Below are 20844 nucleotides of genomic sequence, written 5' to 3'. Positions count from 1 at the left end.
TGCATAATATACAAACTAATATACTCCAAATAGTACAAATATACAGTCTAATATGTAGATAGGATCCATATCAGATATTTTTTAATCCAGACAGATTCCCTTTAAAAACAATATATAGTAGACTTAAAAAGGCAGAGCCTTGTTGGTATGATGTAATATATATATATATATATATATATATATATATATATATATATATATATATATATTATACATCATACCAACAAGTGTCCGCCTTTTTAAGTATATATATATATCTTTTTTATTATAATAAACAAACAGATCCATCTCTCTTACCTATTGTACATCTACTTTAGAAACTATTATATTCATAATACAATTCTTGTACTTATATGATGATATACATTTTGATAGGCTGCATATAGGGAATCACATACACCAGGGTTTCCCATCCAGAGTGCCTCCAGCTGTTGCGAAACTACAACTCCCAGCATGCCCGGACACTGTCCGGGCATGCTGGGAGTTGCAGTTTGGCAACAGCTGGAGACACCCTGGTTGAGAAACACCGGCATACACTGTAGCAGTGCAGTGCAAAGTTGCAAAACTACAACTCCCAGCATGCCCGGAGAGCAGTTGGTACATTTGCAACAGATTGGAGATGACTGCACTATGGGAATTGAATAACAATGCAGAATTTATGCATTTGAGATTTAATTTGAGGCACTAAAAGTTAATCTATGTGTAGGTGTAGTTGTGCTGAGTTTGTAATTAGGCACATCATGTGTTATCTGTGGTTTTAAATAGAAATATATATATATATATATATAATCTATATTTCTATCTATCTATCTATCTGTAAATACATATATATATATATATATATATATATATATATATATATATATATATATATCTTATCTATTTAGTTATGTATTTGGCGATGATGAGGACGGAGCTTACCTGCAGGTAGGTATCAGGGGGTATAGAGGGAGCAGCAGGTTGCTGTCAGGCAGGTGATGTGCAGGACCCAGGTGGCTCTGCCTGGGAATAGATCCTACTCCTCAAACTAATTCTTAAACAGATGGCTCATTCCTATTGGTCAGGTAGGGCACCAGGCAGCCAATCACAGCAGACCACATGCCCGAAGATGCGACATATAGTATCTCTGATCCTTTATTTTTAAACCTCAATCACCTACAATTTATTTATTTATTTATTGCAACAATATATTTAATATAGGTAAATATTTGGAAATGACTAAAAATGTAAATTCTGTGATATTTAATGGAGAATGAGGGGCATTTATGAAAGTTTGCTTAGGTATGCCATTTTTTTTCAAAAAATTTTTTTTTCACTTCCATTCTGCTTTTACATGCGACAAATTTACTATATTGTTGCACAGCGTCAATAAGCAAAAGCGGGAGTTTTTTTTCTCACCTAAGCGAAAACAATAAGTCAGTTTCTGTTAGTTAAAGGGGTATTCCAGGAAAAAACTTTTTTTTTTTTTTTAAATATCAACTGGCTCCAGAAAGTTAAACAGATTTGTAAATGACTTCTATTAAAAGATCTTAATCCTTTCAATAATTATCAGCTGCTGAAGTTGAGTTGTTGTTCTCTGCCTGGCAACAGTGCTCTCTGCTGACATCTCTGCTTGTCTCGGGAACTGCATAGAGTAGAAGAGGTTTGCTATGGGGATCTGCTTCTAAACTGGGCGGTTCCCGAGACATGTGTCATCAGAAAGCAATTAGACAGACAAGAATAACTCAACTTCAGCAGCTCATAAGTATTAAAAGGATTAAGATTTTTTAATCAAAGTTATTTACAAATCTTTTTATCTTTCTGGAGCCAGTTGAAAAGTTTTTTCCTGGATAACCCCTTTAAGCCAAGGTTTTTAAAGCCTTAGCGATTTTTTTGCGAATCGCGGTTGATAAATTTCTGACTATGGCAAGTCAAAATTGTAAAAAAAAGCTTATGTAAGCCGATTTGAAAAAAAATGCTTTTCTCGCTCTTGGTGCAGATTGTCGCACGAAAAAAGACAGTGGCGCAATTGCAAATTTTTTGCGACAATTTTATGTAAAAAAACTCAGGTTAATCGGTTGATGAATGTCTGTCTATATCTACAATCACTTTCTAGCTGCTGCAGTAGCTGTCACTCATCTTTACTGGAATCCTGAACAGCAATCTGCCTTTGCATTATTCAGAAAAATGGGAGGTATTATGACCTGATAATAAAAAGACACTTTACCTCAGTGTTTCGCAACCAGGGTGCCTCCAGCTGTTGCAAAACTACAACTCCCAGCATGCCCGGACAGCCATTGGCTGTCCGGGCATGCTGGGAATTGTAGTTTTGCAACAGCTGGAGGCACCCTGGTTGGGAAACACTGCTTTACCTAAATAAAGAGGGGGATTGGAGAAGAGGGACTGCAGGAGAATGATAAAAGGGATGCAGCAGGTATTGTAAAGGGAACCTGTCATAAGTTTCATTTAGTCGGAACCCCAGGCAGAATGCACACAGGCTTCCCTAGGGCCCGTATACACTGCTGAAATTCATGAACTTTTCAGAGTTGTGTGGATTTTTTTCCTGGTGTTATGGAAACAGCATAGCTTGCTGGTCTACGCTGTTTGGTAACACCCATTAAAGTCAATGGGAGTTAAAGGGGTTATCCAGGAAAAAAACTTTTTTATATATATCAACTGGCTCCAGAAAGTTAAACAGATTTGTAAATTACATCTATTAAAAAATCTTAATCCTTTCAGTACTTATGAGCTCCTGAAGTTAAGGTTGTTATTTTCTGTCTTAGTGCTCTCTGATGACACGTGTCTCAGGAAATGCCCAGTTTAGAAGCAAATCCCCATAGCAAACCTCTTCTACTCTGTGCAGTTCCCGAGACACGTGTCATCAGAGAGCACTTAGACAGAAAAGAACAACCTTAACTTCAGAAGCTCATAAGTACTGAAAGGATTAATATTTTTTAATAGAAGTAATTTACAAATCTGTTTAACTTTCTGGAGCCAGTTGATATATATAAAAAACTTTTTTCCTGGAATACCCCTTTAAACAAATTGTGTAACTTCTCTGCTTTGTTGCTTTCGGCTTTTCTGGCCACATTTGTCTGCTGCAAACAGGCCAGAGGAGCCGAAAAAACAAGAAATAACACAGTGGGACAACCCCTTTAAATAATGCAATGTAGGTGGCCCAGTACAGGAGTTGCACCCCTGTACCTTTGCTGCCCTGTCCAGCAGACTCCATTCCGTGACCCCTGGGCCCCTCCTGTACTAGTGTTGCTCGCGAATATTCGCAATTCGAATATTATTCGCGAATATCGCATATTCGCGAATTCCGCGAATATAGCGCTATATATTCGTAATTACGAATATTCGTTTTTTTTTTTTTTTTTTTTTCTTCACAGTACACATCACAGTGATCATCCCTCTCTGCTTCCAGCTTGTGTGGTGTAAAGAAGGCTGTAATACTACTGTGTGAGACTGACGTGCGAAAATTCGCATATACAAAAATGCGCATATGCGCAAATTAGCATATGCTAATTTTCGCATATGCGAATTTACGCGCATGTTAATTTTGTATATGCCAATATTCACATATGGTAATTTTCGCATGCGCGAAATATTCGCATACGCGAAAATAAACGGGAATATGACGAATATGCGAATATTCGCGAATATATGACGAATATTCGTCCATATATTCGCGAATATTCGCGAATTCGAATATGGCCTATGCCGCTCAACACTATCCTGTACTTGTGTCTTATATATTCCCCTAAGTGCCTATGTTACATAGTGTAATATACATATAATTGTGGTAGCTTGGGGGGTCTAGGGTTGAACAGGGGTGTTGCAATGTAGTGTTGCTGGATATAGGATTAACTCTTGATTGTCGTGATGCCAGGGTGAGGGCTTCCTCTCGCTATATATGTCCTACCGCCACCCGTCCCCAGAGTGATAGGGAGGAATAAAAGGATTGTCCACAGCCGGAATTGTAATAAACTTGAAATAACTTTTCTGCAGATTTTATGCAGGATGCAATTAACAACAGTCTTTACAAGGGGACCGGGATTTAGGCTCCTCACACGTGGCTGGGACTTTGGAAATAAGCTTTGATTCCTTTTGTACGCTGTTCCACTGAATTTAGGGGTATGTTTAGGTTCAGTAGTCACGTAGGATGGAGTTGGATTAACTCACGGTTTAGAATGCGGCTGAAGTGGAAGGCTTCAGGCCTAGATTGTGTTGTCATTGTGAGAACAGTTCTGCTTACTTGAAGATTCCAAGGGAAAGAGCAGGAGCAAAAGAGAGCGATTATTGGATACAGCGCCCTCATATACTACCTACAGGTCCAAGTCAAAGCCTGGTTAGCTACAAACGGGGTGAAGTCTGTCATAGTCAGTCTCAGTCAAGTCAGTCCAAGTCAATCTGTTTCAAGTCAGTGTGGCCCTGCATCAAATTGTACAAGTCCCCTATAAGTCCCAGTAAGCCCTGTGGTCTCTGAAGTCACTGGCCACCTCCGTGGGCCTAGCCAAGCTGTATAGACTGTTACACCTGTCTAACTCACCACAAATGTGTGCATTGCCAATCATTTGTCCATTGAGTTCCACTGAACTTAATAAATGGAAAAGGACAGATGTTTTTAAACAGCTTTTTGTACTTTAAAGGGGTACTCTACCCCTAGACATCTTATCCTCTATCCAAAGGATAGGGGATAAGATGTCTGAGCGTGGGTGTCCCGCCACTTGGGACCCCCACAATCTCTCCTGCAGCACCCACTTGTCATCAGCTGCACGGAGCGAAGATAGCTCTGTGTCTGATGACTCATGATACAGGGGCCGGAGTATCGTGATGTCACGGCCCGCGTCCCCTCGTGACATCACGCCACGCCCCCTTCCATAGTCTTGCATTGAGGGGGTGGGGCCATGACGTCACGCTACTCCGACCCCTGTATCATGAGTCATCAGACACGGAGCGATCTTTGCTCTGTGCAGCTGATGAAAAGTGGGTGCTGCAAGAGAGATTGTGGGGGTCCCCAGCAGTGGGCCCCCCCTCACGATCAGACATCTTATCCCCTCTCCCTTGGATAGGGGATAATGTCTAGGGCTGGAGTACCCCTTTAAGAGTAGGGTCACACGTAACGGATCCGCAGCGTTGATAAATGCTGATGAATGGCCCCTTGTCTGCCTCTTGCTGTCCCTGCTCTTAGCAGCAAATTGCCGCTACGAGCAGACACGACCTGCGAGTCGCCACGTGTAGTGTACTCACAGACTTTGCGATCGCTCCCCCTGCTCCCCGAGTTAGGCCAAGAGCTGCCACAATGTCTGAGTACATTGCGCCTGAACACAGCGACTCGAAGGTCCCTGCTTGTTGTGCCAGATTGCTGCTACAAGTAGGCACAGCAGAAGGTACACTCTAGGAGTGGTCCTTAGCAGATCCGCAGCATGAAATACACTGCAGATCTTCTACGTGTGACCCTACCCTAAGGCTATGTTCTCATACTGTTTATTGACCCTGCTTTTGGGCCCCGTACTGTTGAAAGTAGGACCAGTGCCTAGGACACCAAACCTCTTCCAGATGTTGTTTCATTTTTGTCGACCCCATCAGAAACATCAGTGGCGTCACATCAGGTGACACAGTGTAAGTTGGTCCTCTGACATGAAAGTAAATTTGCATGTATGCGCACATAACCCCCTACCCCACCCCCGCTCTCTTCATTTAATATGACATCACTCACAGGCAGAAGCAATCGATTGTATCGTGCTTCTGCTCAAAGTGCTGCTCTTGCTCCCCTAGTTCTAAAGAAGGGGCAGGGGCCTATGTAGAGTTCATTGGGCTCCTCTTCTGATTTTTCTATGGGGCCCGAATAACCTTACAGCCTCCCTGACCGACTCCCCCTGCCATTCCTTACTGGTTAATATCTTCAGAGATGCGGGTGGAGTACAGAGTGCCAGCTGTGTTGTCGGTGCCACTGCCCTCTGACAGTGCCCGGGTGATTCTGATCAGTAGTGTGGAGGACCATATAAGCAGACCACACAACCGCAGCTGGGCCCCTCCTGTCCCACAGCAGTTGCATGATCTGCCTATATTGACACTACGCCACTGGGGGTGGCTTGTTTTTCCATTGTTTTCTCTGTTCAAAAATGTTTCCTGGCAAAAATTGCCCAAAACCTACCCAAACAACCAACCAAGAGGCTGTGCAACCTAATCTGAGTCGTCTTCAGCAGGAAATATGGGGGCGGGATATGAGGTTGGGATATATGGACGGCATATAAGGTAAGGATATGAGGTCGGGATATGAGGTCAAGATATGAGGTCAAGATATGAGGACGTGATACGAGGAAAAGATATGAGGAAGGGATATAAGGATGGGATAAAAGGATGGATATGAAAACAGGATATGAGGCGAGATATTAGGTTGCAATGTAAGGTCAGGATATAAGAACAAAATATGAAGATGGGATGTGAGTATGGGATATGAGGAGAAGATATGAAAACTGGATGTGAGTACGGGATATGAATTTGGGAAATTAGGACGGGATATGAATACAAGATATGAGGACGAGATATGAGGATGGAATAAGAGGATAGGGAATGAAGTTCGATATGTGAATGGGATATGAGGTGAGTACACAATATGAGGACGGGATATAAGAGAAGAGACATTAGGATGGCATATAAGGTGGGAATATAAGGACAGGATATGAGGACGAGATGTGAAGACAAGATATGAGGATGGGATATGAGAACGAGATGTTAGGACAAGATATGAGGACAAGATGCGAGGATGAAATGTGAGGATGGGATATGAGAACGAAATGTTAAGATGGGATATAGGGCTGAGATACGAGGACAAATTGAGGATGAAATGTGAGGAACGGATATGAGAATGAGATGTTAGGACAAGATATGAGGATGGGATATGAGAACAAGATGTTAAGATGGGATATAGGGCTGAGATATGAGGACAAGATGTTAGGATGAAATGTGAGGACGGGATATGAAGACGAGATATGAGAACGAGATGTTAGGACAAGATATGAGGACGAGATATGAGGATGGAATAAGAGGATAGGGAATGAAGTTCGATATGTGAATGGGATATGAGGTGAGTACACAATATGAGGACGGGATATAAGAGAAGAGACATTAGGATGGCATATAAGGTGGGAATATAAGGACAGGATATGAGGACGAGATGTGAAGACAAGATATGAGGATGGGATATGAGAACGAGATGTTAGGACAAGATATGAGGACAAGATGCGAGGATGAAATGTGAGGATGGGATATGAGAACGAAATGTTAAGATGGGATATAGGGCTGAGATACGAGGACAAATTGAGGATGAAATGTGAGGAACGGATATGAGAATGAGATGTTAGGACAAGATATGAGGATGGGATATGAGAACAAGATGTTAAGATGGGATATAGGGCTGAGATATGAGGACAAGATGTTAGGATGAAATGTGAGGACGGGATATGAAGACGAGATATTAGGACGAGATGTTAGGACAAGATATGACGATGGGATATAGGGCTGAGATACGAGGACAAGATGTGAGGATGAAATGTGAGGACGGGATATGAGGACAAGATAAGAGGATTGTATATTAGGACAAGATTGTTATTGTTGCTTTTCCTCTCCCACAAGAATCAGGTAGGTAGAGCGGGCAACACCGGGTACTCTGCTAGTTATATATATGGAAAAAATGTTCACTTCAAAAAAAGTTCACTCCTAACATGGTCAACTTTACTGTGGCCCCTACAAGTTCTGCCCTGTGGCCCTCAATAACGTGTGCACAGACTCCGTTTGCTATTGAGGCAGCAGATTTGTTCTGATGAACTATGGAGCTTGTGCAGAAGCCAAGCAGATTCGGCATCTAAAGGGTCTCCTAGCAACGGGACGGACCAATCCGCGGGGTCACTAGTCACGCCCCGTTTCCGCTAGACCACGCCCATCCAGCTAGCGTCGCCGCCCATGCCCCTGATGACGCGTGACGCACGTCCAAAAAAAAAAAAAAAAACGTCTGTTGTTATTCCGCGATCCCAAGATGGCGTCTATCATGGAGGGTCCGCTGAGTAAATGGACGAACGTGATGAAAGGCTGGCAGTATCGCTGGTTCGTGTTGGACTACAACGCCGGGCTCCTCTCTTACTACACGGTGAGTCCTCCAAGCCTGACACACAGCGGCCATTTCGGCTTCCGGTTGGAATGTGCGAAACCTTTAACGCTTCGGTCGGCTACAGCCAATCAGAACGCAGATCGGTTACGGCTTCAGCCAGTGAGGAGAGGGGAATGATGTCTAGGCAGCCAATGAGGACACGCCTCCTGCAGGTTCTAGCCAATGAGCGTGAAGGCGGGCATTGTATGGCGTGTATTGTGTGGCCCGGCCGCACCCCGTGCTGTTAGAGGCGCGGCTAGCTGTCAGTGTCTGTCAGTGTGAACAGGGCCTGACCTCAAGTTTAGTTTTTAATACAAATTGAGTTATTTTAAAACTTTTGGCAGAGCATTGTTCACGAGTGCATTTAAATAAAGTTTTTTTTAAAATCTATTCTACACTTACCTGTCTGCATGAGGGAAATCTGGATATGACTGCAGACGAAGGGCGCAACCCTATGCGGCAGTATTTCCCAACCAGGGTGCCTCCAGCTGTTGCAAAACTACAACTCCCAGCATGCCCGGACAGCCAAAGGCTGTCCGGGCATGCTGGGAGTTGTAGTTTTCCAACAGCTGAAGGCACCCTGGTTAAGAAACACTGCTGTGCGTGTAGACTTACTTAACATAGGTTAATTGCTGAACAGATTTGGGGAGACTAATCAAAACTTGTGCATAGGAAAAGTTGCCCAGTTGCCCATAACAACCAATCAGATCGCTTCTTTCATTTTTAAAGAGTCCTGTAAAATTAAAGAAGCCATCTGGTTGCTATGGGCAACTGCACCACTCTTCCCTTACACAGGTTTTATAAATTTGCCCCCCATTATGTACGTGTGAACATCTGCAAGGAATATGCTCTGCTGACTTTCCTCTGTGGATCCACTTCATTCAAATCTGCGTTTATTTCGCCCATAATTTCCCACCAAAATAAAGCGCTGAAATTCAAAGTCCCATTGATTAATAGGACTTTAATAGGATTAATAGGAGTTCCTCTGAAAGACGGACATATTTACTCTTTTGGCAAAATGCAGATCCTTGGCGGAACGTCCGTTACGGAAATTACTTTGTTTAAATTGAGCAGCGGCCTCCCATTGAAAGCAATGGGGTATTCCAGGAAAAAAAATTTTTTTTTTATATATATATCAACTGGTTCCAGAAAGTTAAACAGATTTGTAAATTACTTCTATTAAAAAAACCTTAATCCTTTCAGTACTTATGAGCTTCTGAAGTTTAAAGTTGTTCTTTTCTGTCTAAGTAATCTCTGATGACACGTGTCTCGGAAAACGCCCAGTTTAGAAGCAAATCCCCATAGCAAACCTCTTCTAAACTGGGCGTTTCCCGAGACACGTCTCATCAGAGAGGACTTAGACAGAAAAGAACAACCTTAACTTCAGAAGCTCGTAAGTACTGAAAGGATTAAGGTTTTTTTTTAATAGAAGTAATTTATAAATCTGTTTAACTTTCTGGAGCCAGTTGATATATAAAAAAAAGTTTTTTCCTGAATAACCCCTTTAAATTTCCACAAGCAATTTCCGTAATGTGAATGAGCCCTAAGGCTAAGTTTTCACTTGTTGTTTTTTTTTTCTGGCAGTTTTTGAGCCAAAGTCAGAAGTGGATCCATAAGGGAGGAGAAGTGTAAGTTCTTCCTTTATATGTCTTATTCCTTATGAATACATTTCTGGCTTTGGCTCAAAAACTGCAGTGGCAGATCTCCAAAAACTGCCAGAAAAAAAAACAAGTGGAAACTTAGCCTAAGGGCCCATTCACATTATGGAATTTCATGTCACTAGGACACTCGTCACTAGGACCATTCGGAATTTGCAGCGTCTCAATTGATGGCAGTATGTTTCCAAGATGACTTTACCAAAATAATTAACACGTTCATTCTTTTGGCAAAGTCCGGAATTTGAATTTCCGTGGCGGAAAATCTGCTGTGTGCACGGTGCAACAGAATCCCATTGAAATCCTCAATATATCCCCACACCTCTTGTTTGAATAGTTATTGTGTAATATTATGTCTGATACTCATCTTTGTTTGTACCCCATAATTGTAAGTGCTGCGGAATCTGTAGGCGCTATATAAATAAATCAAATAAATAATAAATTAGAATTTCCGAGCAGAATTTCTCTGTTTATAAGTGGAAGCAAGGTAGGGGAAAAAATTAACTGTCTGTTGCCAGTAGCAACCAAAATCTTTTAATATGTTGTACATCTTGGCAAAAATAAATTAACCTTTCTAATATACTTCATAAGAAAATTTTATTTCCTTTTTATAGAAATCATGGCTTATAAAATCATGGCTTTGTCCAAGCTGAAACGCAGGCATGGACAAATTCCAGTAAGTGAGGGTGGGCTAGAACTCCTCTGTGCTCTCTCCTGTCTGATAGCACTCCTCTGTGCTTTCTCCTGTCTGATAGGACTCCTCTGTGCTCTCTCCTGTCTGATAGGACTCCTCTGTGCTCTCTCCTGTCTGATAGGACTCCTCTGTGCTTTCTCCTGTCTGATAGGACTCCTCTGTGCTTTCTCCTGTCTGATAGGACTCCTCTGTGCTTTCTCCTGTCTGATAGGACTCCTTTGGGCTCTCTCCTGTCTGATAGGACTCCTTTGGGCTCTCTCCTGTCTGATAGGACTCCTTTGGGCTCTCTCCTGTCTGATAGGACTCCTTTGGGCTCTCTCCTGTCTGATAGGACTCCTCTGTGCTCTCTCCTGTCTGATAGGACTCCTCTGTGCTCTCTCCTGTCTGATAGGACTCCTCTGTGCTCTCTCCTGTCTGATAGCACTCCTCTGTGCTCTCTCCTGTCTGATAGCACTCCTCTGTGCTTTCTCCTGTCTGATAGGACTCCTCTGTGCTCTCTCTCCTGTCTGATAGGACTCCTCTGTGCTCTCTCCTGTCTGATAGGACTCCTCTGTGCTCTCTCCTGTCTGATAGCACTCCTCTGTGCTCTCTCTCCTGTCTGATAGCACTCCTCTGTGCTCTCTCCTGTCTGATAGCACTCCTCTGTGCTCTCTCTCCTGTCTGATAACACTCCTCTGTGCTCTCTCTCCTGTCTACTGTCTGTGGAGGTTAGGGCCGATAACTTATACCGATAACTTATACCAATATTCTGGTATAAGTTAATGGCTATTTATTTCCCCCCCCCCGGCGACGCCGCTGCAGACCATTGATTTAAAGCGGACGCTGCAGCGGCTTTTGCGGTGCCAGAGACGGCCGCCGCCACCCGCTTCTCTCCCCCTGCCTGTCCTGGGGTCCTGAGTCCTAACACCGCTACCGCATCCCCCCCCCCCCCCCCCCCCCCCCCGCACCGCATCGGCCAGAGACCGCCGCCGCTGCCCCATTGCTTCCCCCATTCCCGGTTTTATAATTACCTGTTCCCGGGGTCCGTGCTACTTCTGTCTCCGGCGCCGTCCTCCTGAGCTGTCACTGTGCGCACTGACGGTGATGTCGCATTGAGGACGTCGCGTAACACAGGACGCGCAGGAGCCAGAAATAGCGTGGACCCCGGGAAAAGGTAATTATAAAACCGGGGATGGGGAGGCAATGGGGCGGTGTGAGGGGCGGGGCATTATCGGCAAGGTAATTGCCGATACCGATAACGTCCAAAATTATGAATATCGGCCAAACCGATAATCGGTCGATCCCTAGCCAAAATATCCAGTCCCATTCTCTTCAAAGGGAGCGGTAGAACGTCTCTTTTCAGAGTTGAAACTCTCTCCAGCGTTTTACATAGAAGCATTTTGTGCCCGTGGGGAACGTTCACACAGATGGCCTCTTTTTATTTATTTGTTTTTTTTCCAAACAATTTTATTAGAACAAGTGGTTAAACAGACATCAACAAAACAGTCGTCAGTCCAACACATTCGCTGTCGTGCATCAGTAAAGAAATCCAGTAAACTGTAGCATACAAAGGGCAGAAATCTAGAATGGCATATGAGGAGCTATACATATCATTACATCATCACAAAATACTATCGCTACCCTAGCATCAGTGTTGGACAAGCTCCAGAGGTAGTTATGAGTATATGGAACTGATCCTATATAAAGAGACTATAGAACTGTGAAAGCAAAAAAGAAAAACTGGGGGAGAGGGGAAGGAAAGTAGGTGAAAGTAAGAAGTAAGGTAAGGGAATAAGAAGGGAAGAAAGAGAATAGGGCTTGTAGTGATAGACCAACCTGGGCTCCTCAAGATCCCGCCACTCGCCGACCATCCTCCGCTCGCCTCCCATCCGGAGCAGGACAAACAATATTGTAAGAAGGGACCGCTTGCGGGGCAGCCTCACCCACAGAGAGTTTAAGAGACTCTATAATGGCCTTTTTTTGTTTTTTATGAAAGAAGCAATCTAATTGGTTGCTATGGGAAACTGGTTGACTTTTCCTCTGCACAAGTTTTAATAAATCTCCCTGCAATAGTGGAGGATTTGCTGTGGACCCAAACGTTGCAAAATGTTGTCTTTTTTTTCCAATTTCTTCCCCGAAAATACCATCATCCGCATTAGAAATGTGGCTTCTATACCCCTGTGCCATTTCGTAGTTCCTCCTAATCACCCCCTGTGCATCTTCAATCTCTTCCCTTCCTTTAACCCTTGCACAAAACCAGTCAGGGCGTCCCTCGTCAGTCCCGACAGCCATTGCTGCCCACTGATTTAAAGTGTCTGGGGCCGGCCACTTTAAATCGGTTAGCGGGTGTGGCTACTGTCGCGAGACTGAGCGGTGCTGTGACACACCTGGGGACTCTGCCGCCAACACACTAATGTGTCCTGGCACCCAGTTTGGAAAGCTTTGGGTTAAAGGGGTTATCCAGGAAAAAACTTTTTTTTTTTTTTTTTATATATATATATATATCAACTGGCTCCAGAAAGTTAAACAGATTTGTAAATTACTTCTATTAAAAAATCTTAATCCTTTCAGTACTTATGAGCTTCTGACGTTAAGGTTGTTCTTTTCTTTCTGTCTAAATCCTCTCTGATGACACCTGTCTCGGGAAACGCCCAGTTTAGAAGAGGTTTGCTATGGGGATTTGGTTCTAGACTGGGCGTTTCCCGAGACACGTGTCATCAGAGAGGACTTAGACAGAAAAAGAACAACCTTAACTTCAGAAGCTCATAAGTACTGAAATTATTCTGATTTTTTAATAGAAGTAATTTACAAATCTATTTAACTTTCTGGAGCCAGTTGAGATATATATATATATATATATAAAAGTTTTTTCATGGATAACCCCTTTAAGGCATTGCTGCTTGTTAAGGCATTGCTGCAAAACTACAACTTCCAGCATGCCCGGACAGCCGCTGGCTGTCTGGGAATGCTGGGAGTTGTAGTTTTGCAACAGCTGGAGGCACCCTGGTTGGGATACAATGGTTTATGTAGAGGACAGGAGCTTCTTCAGTGTCCTATACAGTACACAGTGTCCCAAATGGAGCCGCCCTTACTTGGTGTCCAAAAGAGCAGCTAACCCTGGCACAGGTAAGGAGTAGTACAGAACTTGTAGTCCCTCCCTGTACTGTAGGGGGCGCTACCAGACAGCCATTCAGTGCATGCACTTCAGTAATAGAGGTGATTTACCAGTAAAATGCCCTTTCTGATTGTTCAGTTCTTCCAGTTGTGACAGGTATCACAGATCTGGACTGTCCGTAGCATTGTATGTTGAGTCTGGTTTCAAGTTACAATGGTCCAGAAAAGACCATTGTATGTTGAAACCTATTGTATGTTGAGGCCATTGTAAGTTGAGGGATCACTGTAGTTTGCATAGAGACTTAGGGGGAGAGTTATCAAAACCTGTCCAGAGGAAAAGTTGCCCAGTTGCCCATAGCAACCAATCAGATCGCTTCTTTCATTTTTAACAAGGCCTCTGCAAAATGAAAGAAGCGATCTGATTGGTTGCTATGGGCAACTCAATAACTTTTCCTCTGCACAAGTTTTGATGAATCTCCCCCTTAATATTTATGAAGGGGTGTTGTCCAGGGACTAGCTGGATGACCATACCTGTGCACCAATGTGGCGGTTCCTGGCAGCTGCTTTCTTCACTGTAGGCCCTGAGTGATGGACTTTTCCCTATACACAGATAGGATGAGATGCGTCATTTAAATGGGAACTCCGGTGGAAATTAAAATGTTTTCAACTGGTGCCAGAAAGTTAAACAGATTTTTAAATGACTTCTATTTAGAAATCTTAACCCTATCAGCGGCTGTATACTACAGAGAAATTTCTCTTCTTTTTGAATTTCCTTTCTGTCTGACCACAGTGCTCTCTGCTGACACCTCTGTCCATGTCAGGAACTGTCAAGAGCAGGAGAGGTTTGCGGTGGGGATATGCTTCTAATCTGGACAGTTCCTGAGACAGACAGAGGTGTCAGCAGAGAGCACTGTTGTAAGACTGGAAATAACTGCGCAATTTTTCTCTGTAGTATACAGCAGTTAAGTACTCTAACAACGGCCGGGACCCGTGGCTAATAGCGGGCGGCACGGATTGCTGTGCCGCACGCTATTAACCCTTTAGACGCGGCGTTCAAAGTTGATCGCCGCGTCTAAAGTGAAAGTAAACTATTTCCGTTTAGCGCAGCTGGCTGTTCATGGAGAAATGGAGGACACAAGGAGGGTCTCCTACCTTCCTCTTGGTGTCCAATCGCTGAATGACTGCTCAGTGCCTGAGATCCAGGCATGAGCAGTCAAGCGGCAGAATCATCGATCAATGGTTTCCTATGGGATAACAATGATCAATGTAAAAGTTCAGTGTGTGCAGTGTTATAGCCACTAGAGGGGGCTATAACATTGGAAAAAAAGTGAAAAAAAACCTACAGAATAAAGAGAAGGTGCCATTTTTACGGAAAAATTTACTCTGCAGAAACGGAAGCCCCCAAAATTTACAAAGTGGCGTTTTTTTCTTCAATTTTGTCGCACAATGATTATTTTTTTCCGTTTCATCGTAGATTGTTGGGTAAAAATGACCACTAGGGGTCTCCCTACCAGTCCTTTTTTTTTTTTTTATAGATTTCAGACTTATGCTGGAGTCCTAAATCTCAGACTGCGGCCAGAACACAGACAAACTCACCACTGCTCACTGCCAGGGAGCAGTGCTGAGCTTGTCTATGTCCCTGCTGCAGTCTGAGATTTAGGACTCCAGCATAAGTCTGAAATCTATAAAAAAAAAAAAAAGGACTGGTAGGGAGACCCCTAGTGGTCATTTTTTTTCAAAGTGGAAAATTAAATAGAAAGAAGCATATTTTTTTAGAACATGCTATTGGAAAGTTATTCTGCATACATTAATCTATAATATATCAAAAGTTTTTTTTGATGAAAGGTCCCCTTTAAAACTAGGTCTGCAGATCAATGGTCTCCATAATGGTACAAAATGTATCAAGTCCCGTGCATCATTTTAGTAAATTTTAAGCAGTTGCGCAAAAAAAAAAAAAAATACAACAAGCAAACATGGGTAAAATCTATACAACCTCGATAAATGTCCCCTATGCCCCTACAGCCCTTGTGGAACTACAATTACACAGCAGCAGGTTGCAGGCCCCCACCATATCTAGGGTGGTCCAGAGCTGGCTTGTTGTATAGAAGAATTAGAGTCTATAGCCACGAGCTCCTCGTACATTATTAATGTCTGTGTTGCTGAATCCATTCCAAAAATCCTTTCCGCTATGTGTTGTGTATCCTGTCATGTGTGTCTCCATCACATGGTGTTTTCTGGCCGGCTTCCTTGCAAGGGAAATGGTTTTGTTCGTCTCATTTCCAATAAATATCTAAGACTTCTGTGGAAATAAATTGACTTTTTGGTAATTTACGCTCAAGAGTGAAAACGGGTTCTATGAATTAGAACACAAGTGATTCCCCGCTGTGCAGGGAAAAGCCTGAAGGACCCCCGCAGCACTATCCTAATAATAGCATCACCCATAGCTCATGGTCAGACAGTACACCCCCACACGGTACCCTTCTAACTGGTAAAAGAAAAGGATGACTATGACCACAATATAAGGGCAGTGTGGTCCGGCACTTAAAGGGTACCTCTCATCAAATAAACTTTTGATATATTTTAGATAAATGAATGTTGAATAACTTTCCAATAGCATGTTAATGAAAAATATGCTTCTTTCTATTGTATTTTTCCCGATCAGTCCTGTCAGCAAGCATTTCTGACTCATGCTGGAGTCCTAAACACTCAGAGCTGCCAGCCTGCTTTGTTCACAGCCAAACGGGCTGTGAACAAAGCAGGCTGGCAGCTCTGAGTGTTCTCCTTTGTGAACAAAGCAGACTGGCAGCTCCTAGTGTTTAGGACTCCAGCATGAGTCTGAAATGCTTGCTGCCAGGACTGGTAGGGAGACCCCTAGTGGTCATTTCTTCAAAGTGGAAAATTAAATAGAAAGAAGCATATTTTTTAATAACATGCAATTGGAAAGTTATTCGGCATACATTAATCTATAATATATCAAAAGTTTTTTTGATGAGAGGTACCCTTTAACGGAACTAGGGTAAGTCCGCTGTTGGAGTTAGCAGCAGTAAAAGCTTGCAAACAGTGGATATACGGTGGTGCAGTGTCAGTAGAGCAGAAGGCAATAGAACTAATAGAGGACAAGAGACGGCACTCACCATCGACGTAGACTTTATTGCCAAGCATTCGGAGGCATCCGAAAAAGACACAGGTGGAGGCGGGAAGCACAGCCGGGACAGACTGTTTCACGTGATTAGCGCTTCCTCAAGCCGGTGTACACCGGCTTGAGGAAGCGCTAATCGCGTGAAACAGTCTGTTAGTTCTATGACCACAAGGATTCACTTTAACAAGTCTGCTGCCAAACTGCAAATCTGCCTCTATTTTGGACTTTCATGTGACCCATTAAAGGGGTACTCCAGTGAAAAAAAAAGTGCCATAAAGTTATATGGGTACTCCGCCCCTAGACATATTATCCTGTATCCAAACGATAGGGGATAAGATGTGTGATCGCAGGGGCCCCGCCAATGGAGACCCCCACGATCTCTCCCTGCTGCACCTGGCATTTGTTCAGAGCGTCGGGTGCAGCGCCGGAGACTCGTGACGTTGCGACCGCTTGTGACGTCACAACCACGCCCCTCAATGAAAATCTGTGTGAGGGGGCGTGGCGGCAATACGAGCCTCCTCCCCGCATCGCCAGTCATCCAGCACGGAGCAAAGTTCACTCCATGCATCGGATGTCTGTGGTGCCTCGACCGAGATCGCAGTGATCCCTCAGACATCTTATCCCCTATCCTTTGGATGAGGGATAAGATGTCTAGGGGCAGAGTACCCTTTTAAACAGATTTGTAAATTGTTTCTATTAAAAAATCTTAATCCTTCCAGTACTTATCAGCTGCTGTATGCTCCAGAGGAAGTTGAGTATTTCTTTCCAGTCTGACCACAATGCTCTCTGCTGACACCTCTGTCCATGTCAGGAACTGTCCAGAGCAGGAGAGGTTTGCTATGGGGATTTGCTCCTACTCTGGACATAATTAGATCTTGCCGCCATAGTTAGATCTCATACTGATCACATGGTCAGATACTCTGGAAGAGGCAGTAGGGAAGAACCTTTTCTATCCCTTAGTGGACAACATCTGTCAGGCTATAGTATGTGCCTAACCGTGTACGGCCAAGACAATACTTCATGTTTAGCTGCGGATCACTAAGCTGTAGAATACATCAACAAATACAGTGATCTTTTCTGGACCATTGTAACTTGAAACCAGACTCAACATACAATGTACAGACAGTCCAGATCTGTGAAACGTGTCAATTGCTGGAAGATCTGACCAATCAGAATGGGCATTTGACTGGTAAAACACCTGTATTACTGAAGTGCATGCACTGACTGGTGTCTGGTAGCGCCCCCTACAGTACAGGGAGGTATTACATGTTCTGTACTCTTTACCTGTATTACTGAAGTGCATGCACTGACTGGTGTCTGGTAGTGCCCCCTACAGTACAGGGAGGTATTACATGTTCTGTACTCTTTACCTGTATTACTGAAGTGCATGCACTGACTGGTGTCTGGTAGCGCCCCCTACAGTACAGGGAGGTATTACATGTTCTGTACACTTTACCTGTACCAGGGTTACCTGCTCCTTTGGACACAAGGGCGGCTCCATGTTACTTTTTTAGGACACTGTGTACTGTACAGGACCCTGAAGAAGCTCCTGTCCTCTACATAGACCAGTGTTTCCCAATGAGGGTGCCTCCAGCTGTTGCAAAACTACAACTACAAACTACAACTACAGCCAAAGGCTGTCCGGGCATGCTGAGAGTTGTAGTTTTGTAACAGCTGGAGGCACCCTGGTTGGAAAACACTGAAATAGACAGTGATTACAGCTCCCAGCAGATATTTATTACTTTTATATGTAAGGATTTGCTTTATCTGTATTAGTTATCTACTTATTTATCTTTAATCCTCACTTTTTCCTAGAACCAATTACCTGGTTTTCATAGAGTTATGATCTCAACATAAAATGGTTTCAACATACAATGGTCGTCCTGGAACAGATTAATATTGTAACTTGAGGGAACACTGTATATATTGTAACTTGAGGGAACACTGTATATATTGTAACTTGAGGGAACACTGTATATATTGTAACTTGAGGGAACACTGTATATATTGTAACTTGAGGGAACACTGTATATATTGTAACTTGAGGGACTACTGTATATATTGTAACTTGAGGGACTACTGTATACATACAATGGTTTCAACATACAATGGTTTCAACATACAATGGTCGTCCTGGAACCGATTAATGTTGTAACTTGAGGGACCACTGTATATATTGTAACTTGAGGGAACACTGTATATGTTGTAACTTGAGGGACCACTGTATATATTGTAACTTGAGGGAACACTGTATATATTGTAACTTGAGGGAACACTGTATATATTGTAACTTGAGGGACTACTGTATATATTGTAACTTGAGGGACTACTGTATACATACAATGGTTTCAACATACAATGGTTTCAACATACAATGGTCGTCCTGGAACCGATTAATGTTGTAACTTGAGGGACCACTGTATATATTGTAACTTGAGGGACTACTGTATACATACAGTGGTTTCAACATACAATGGTTTCAACATACAAAGGTCGTCCTGGAACAGATTAATATTGTAACTTGAGGGACCACTGTGTATATTCCTTATTAAAAAATCATCTCGTGACATTGCCAGGAAAGCCAGAACCAGAATGGTTTATTGGCCTCTGGTGGGCGTTGTGTACCCGGGGGCGCGGGCTGACAAACCATTATGGCTAATGGCACATGAAGAATTACAGTGCCGGCTTCTAATCCTGGCATTTCATCAGATGAGCGCTGATGCATAGTAATGAACCGGCCTGGAACCAGCAATTGCAGATTGTATAAACGTTACCGGTCCCTCTGCATTATTATGCTTCAATGCTTTAGAGATGGAGCGTCTGCGTTTTAAAGGGGTACTCCGCTGCTCAGCATTTGGGACAACCTGTTCCGAACGCTGGAGCCGGGAGCTTGTGACTTCATAGCCCCGCCCCCTCATGACGACATGCTCCGCCCCCTCATGATGGTGGGTCACGCCCCCTCCCATAGGCTTGCATTGATTATTCTATGTAGGTGACGGTCAGTTCTGCTGGAGATTGAGGATAGCGGCATCAGGAGGAGCGCAGAACAAGTGTCTGCGGGTTATGTTTTTATTTTGTTTTTGTTTTTTTTTACTTGCTGCACTGTGCAAGGCTGATGTTACGCCTTAGTATGACTAATGGTTGAGCTATGAGTCTAAAAGTCCAAACCTGGCATAGACGTACTAAATTAAAGGGGTACTCCTTTGGAAAACTATTTATTTATTTTTAAATCAACTGGTGCCAGAAAGTTAAACAGATTTGTAAATTCCTTCTATTTAAAAATCTTTATACTTCCAGTACTTATCTGCTGTACACTACAGAGGAAGTTCTTTTTAAATTTGTTTGCTCTCTGCTGGCACTTCTCTCCAGAGCAGGAGAGGTTTGCCAGTGGGATTTGCTCCTGCTCTGAACATAACTAGATCTTGCCCCCCAGAGTTAGATATATATATACTGATCAACTTAGTGATCACATGATCAGATACTCTGGAAGAGGCAGTAGGGGAAAAACCTTTTCCCCCTACTCTGGACAGTTCCTGTCATGAACATGGGTGTCAGCAGAGAGCACTGTGGTCAGACAGGAAAGAACTACAAAACTTACTCTGGCGCGTACAGAAGCTGATAAGTACTGGAAGGATTAAAAAAAATGTAATTGAAATTTTAAATTTACAAATCTGTTTAACTTTCTGGCACCAGTTGACCTAAAAAACAAAAAAAAACAAAAAAACGTATTTTTCGCCCTTTAGGACGCACCGGCGTATAAGACGCACCCTATTTTTTGGTGCAAAATCTAGAAAATTAAAGATTTTGAACCCAATAGTGGTCTTCAACCTGCGGACCTCCAGATGTTGCAAAACTACAACTCCCAGCATGCCCGGACAGCCAACGGCTGTCCGGGCATGCTGGGAGTTGTAGTTTTGCAACATCTGGAGGTCCGCAGATTGAAGACCACTGCATAGGAGGTAATACTCACGTGTCCCCGCCGCTCCGGACCCGTCACCGCTGCCCTGGATGTCGCTCCATCGCTGTCGCCGTGTCCCCGTCGCTCCGGAACGTCTCTGCTGCCGGCCGGGTATCCTTGCTCTCCGTCGTCGTCATCACGTTGTTACGCACGCCGACGCACGTACGCGACGAC

The 20844-nt window shown here is 43.5% G+C and overlaps 2 protein-coding genes across 9 annotated transcripts in view; one reads left to right on the top strand and one right to left on the bottom strand.

Annotated features, from left to right (window-relative positions):
- The window catches only part of LOC130283074 (calreticulin-like), a 43569-nt gene extending 29996 nt beyond the window's left edge, over positions 1-13573 (bottom strand). Inside the window, exons 1-2 of one of the 3 annotated variants that reach the window (XM_056532261.1) lie at positions 6140-6246; positions 922-1155 (exon numbers count right to left, since the gene is read on the bottom strand). The gene's annotated coding sequence lies outside the window, so the exon portion shown is untranslated. Of the gene's footprint in view, positions 1-921; positions 1156-5875; positions 5998-6139; positions 6247-13551 lie in introns of those variants that run through there. The other 2 variants (XM_056532260.1, XM_056532262.1) reach the window with 2 other exon arrangements.
- OSBPL9 (oxysterol binding protein like 9) overlaps positions 7882-20844 on the top strand; it is a 132432-nt gene continuing 119469 nt past the window's right edge. For all 6 annotated transcript variants that reach the window (XM_056532257.1, XM_056532255.1, XM_056532254.1 and 3 more), the window contains exon 1: positions 7882-8131. In XM_056532257.1, the coding sequence (XP_056388232.1) occupies positions 8021-8131 (111 nt within the window). In that variant the 5' untranslated portion in view covers positions 7882-8020. The remainder of the gene's footprint in view (positions 8132-20844) is intronic.

Source organism: Hyla sarda, chromosome 7, assembly GCF_029499605.1.
Source record: "Hyla sarda isolate aHylSar1 chromosome 7, aHylSar1.hap1, whole genome shotgun sequence".
Taxonomy (NCBI): domain Eukaryota; kingdom Metazoa; phylum Chordata; class Amphibia; order Anura; family Hylidae; genus Hyla; species Hyla sarda.
The sequence above is the reverse complement of the archived record's forward strand: the minus strand, read 5'-3'. Positions and strand labels throughout refer to the sequence as shown.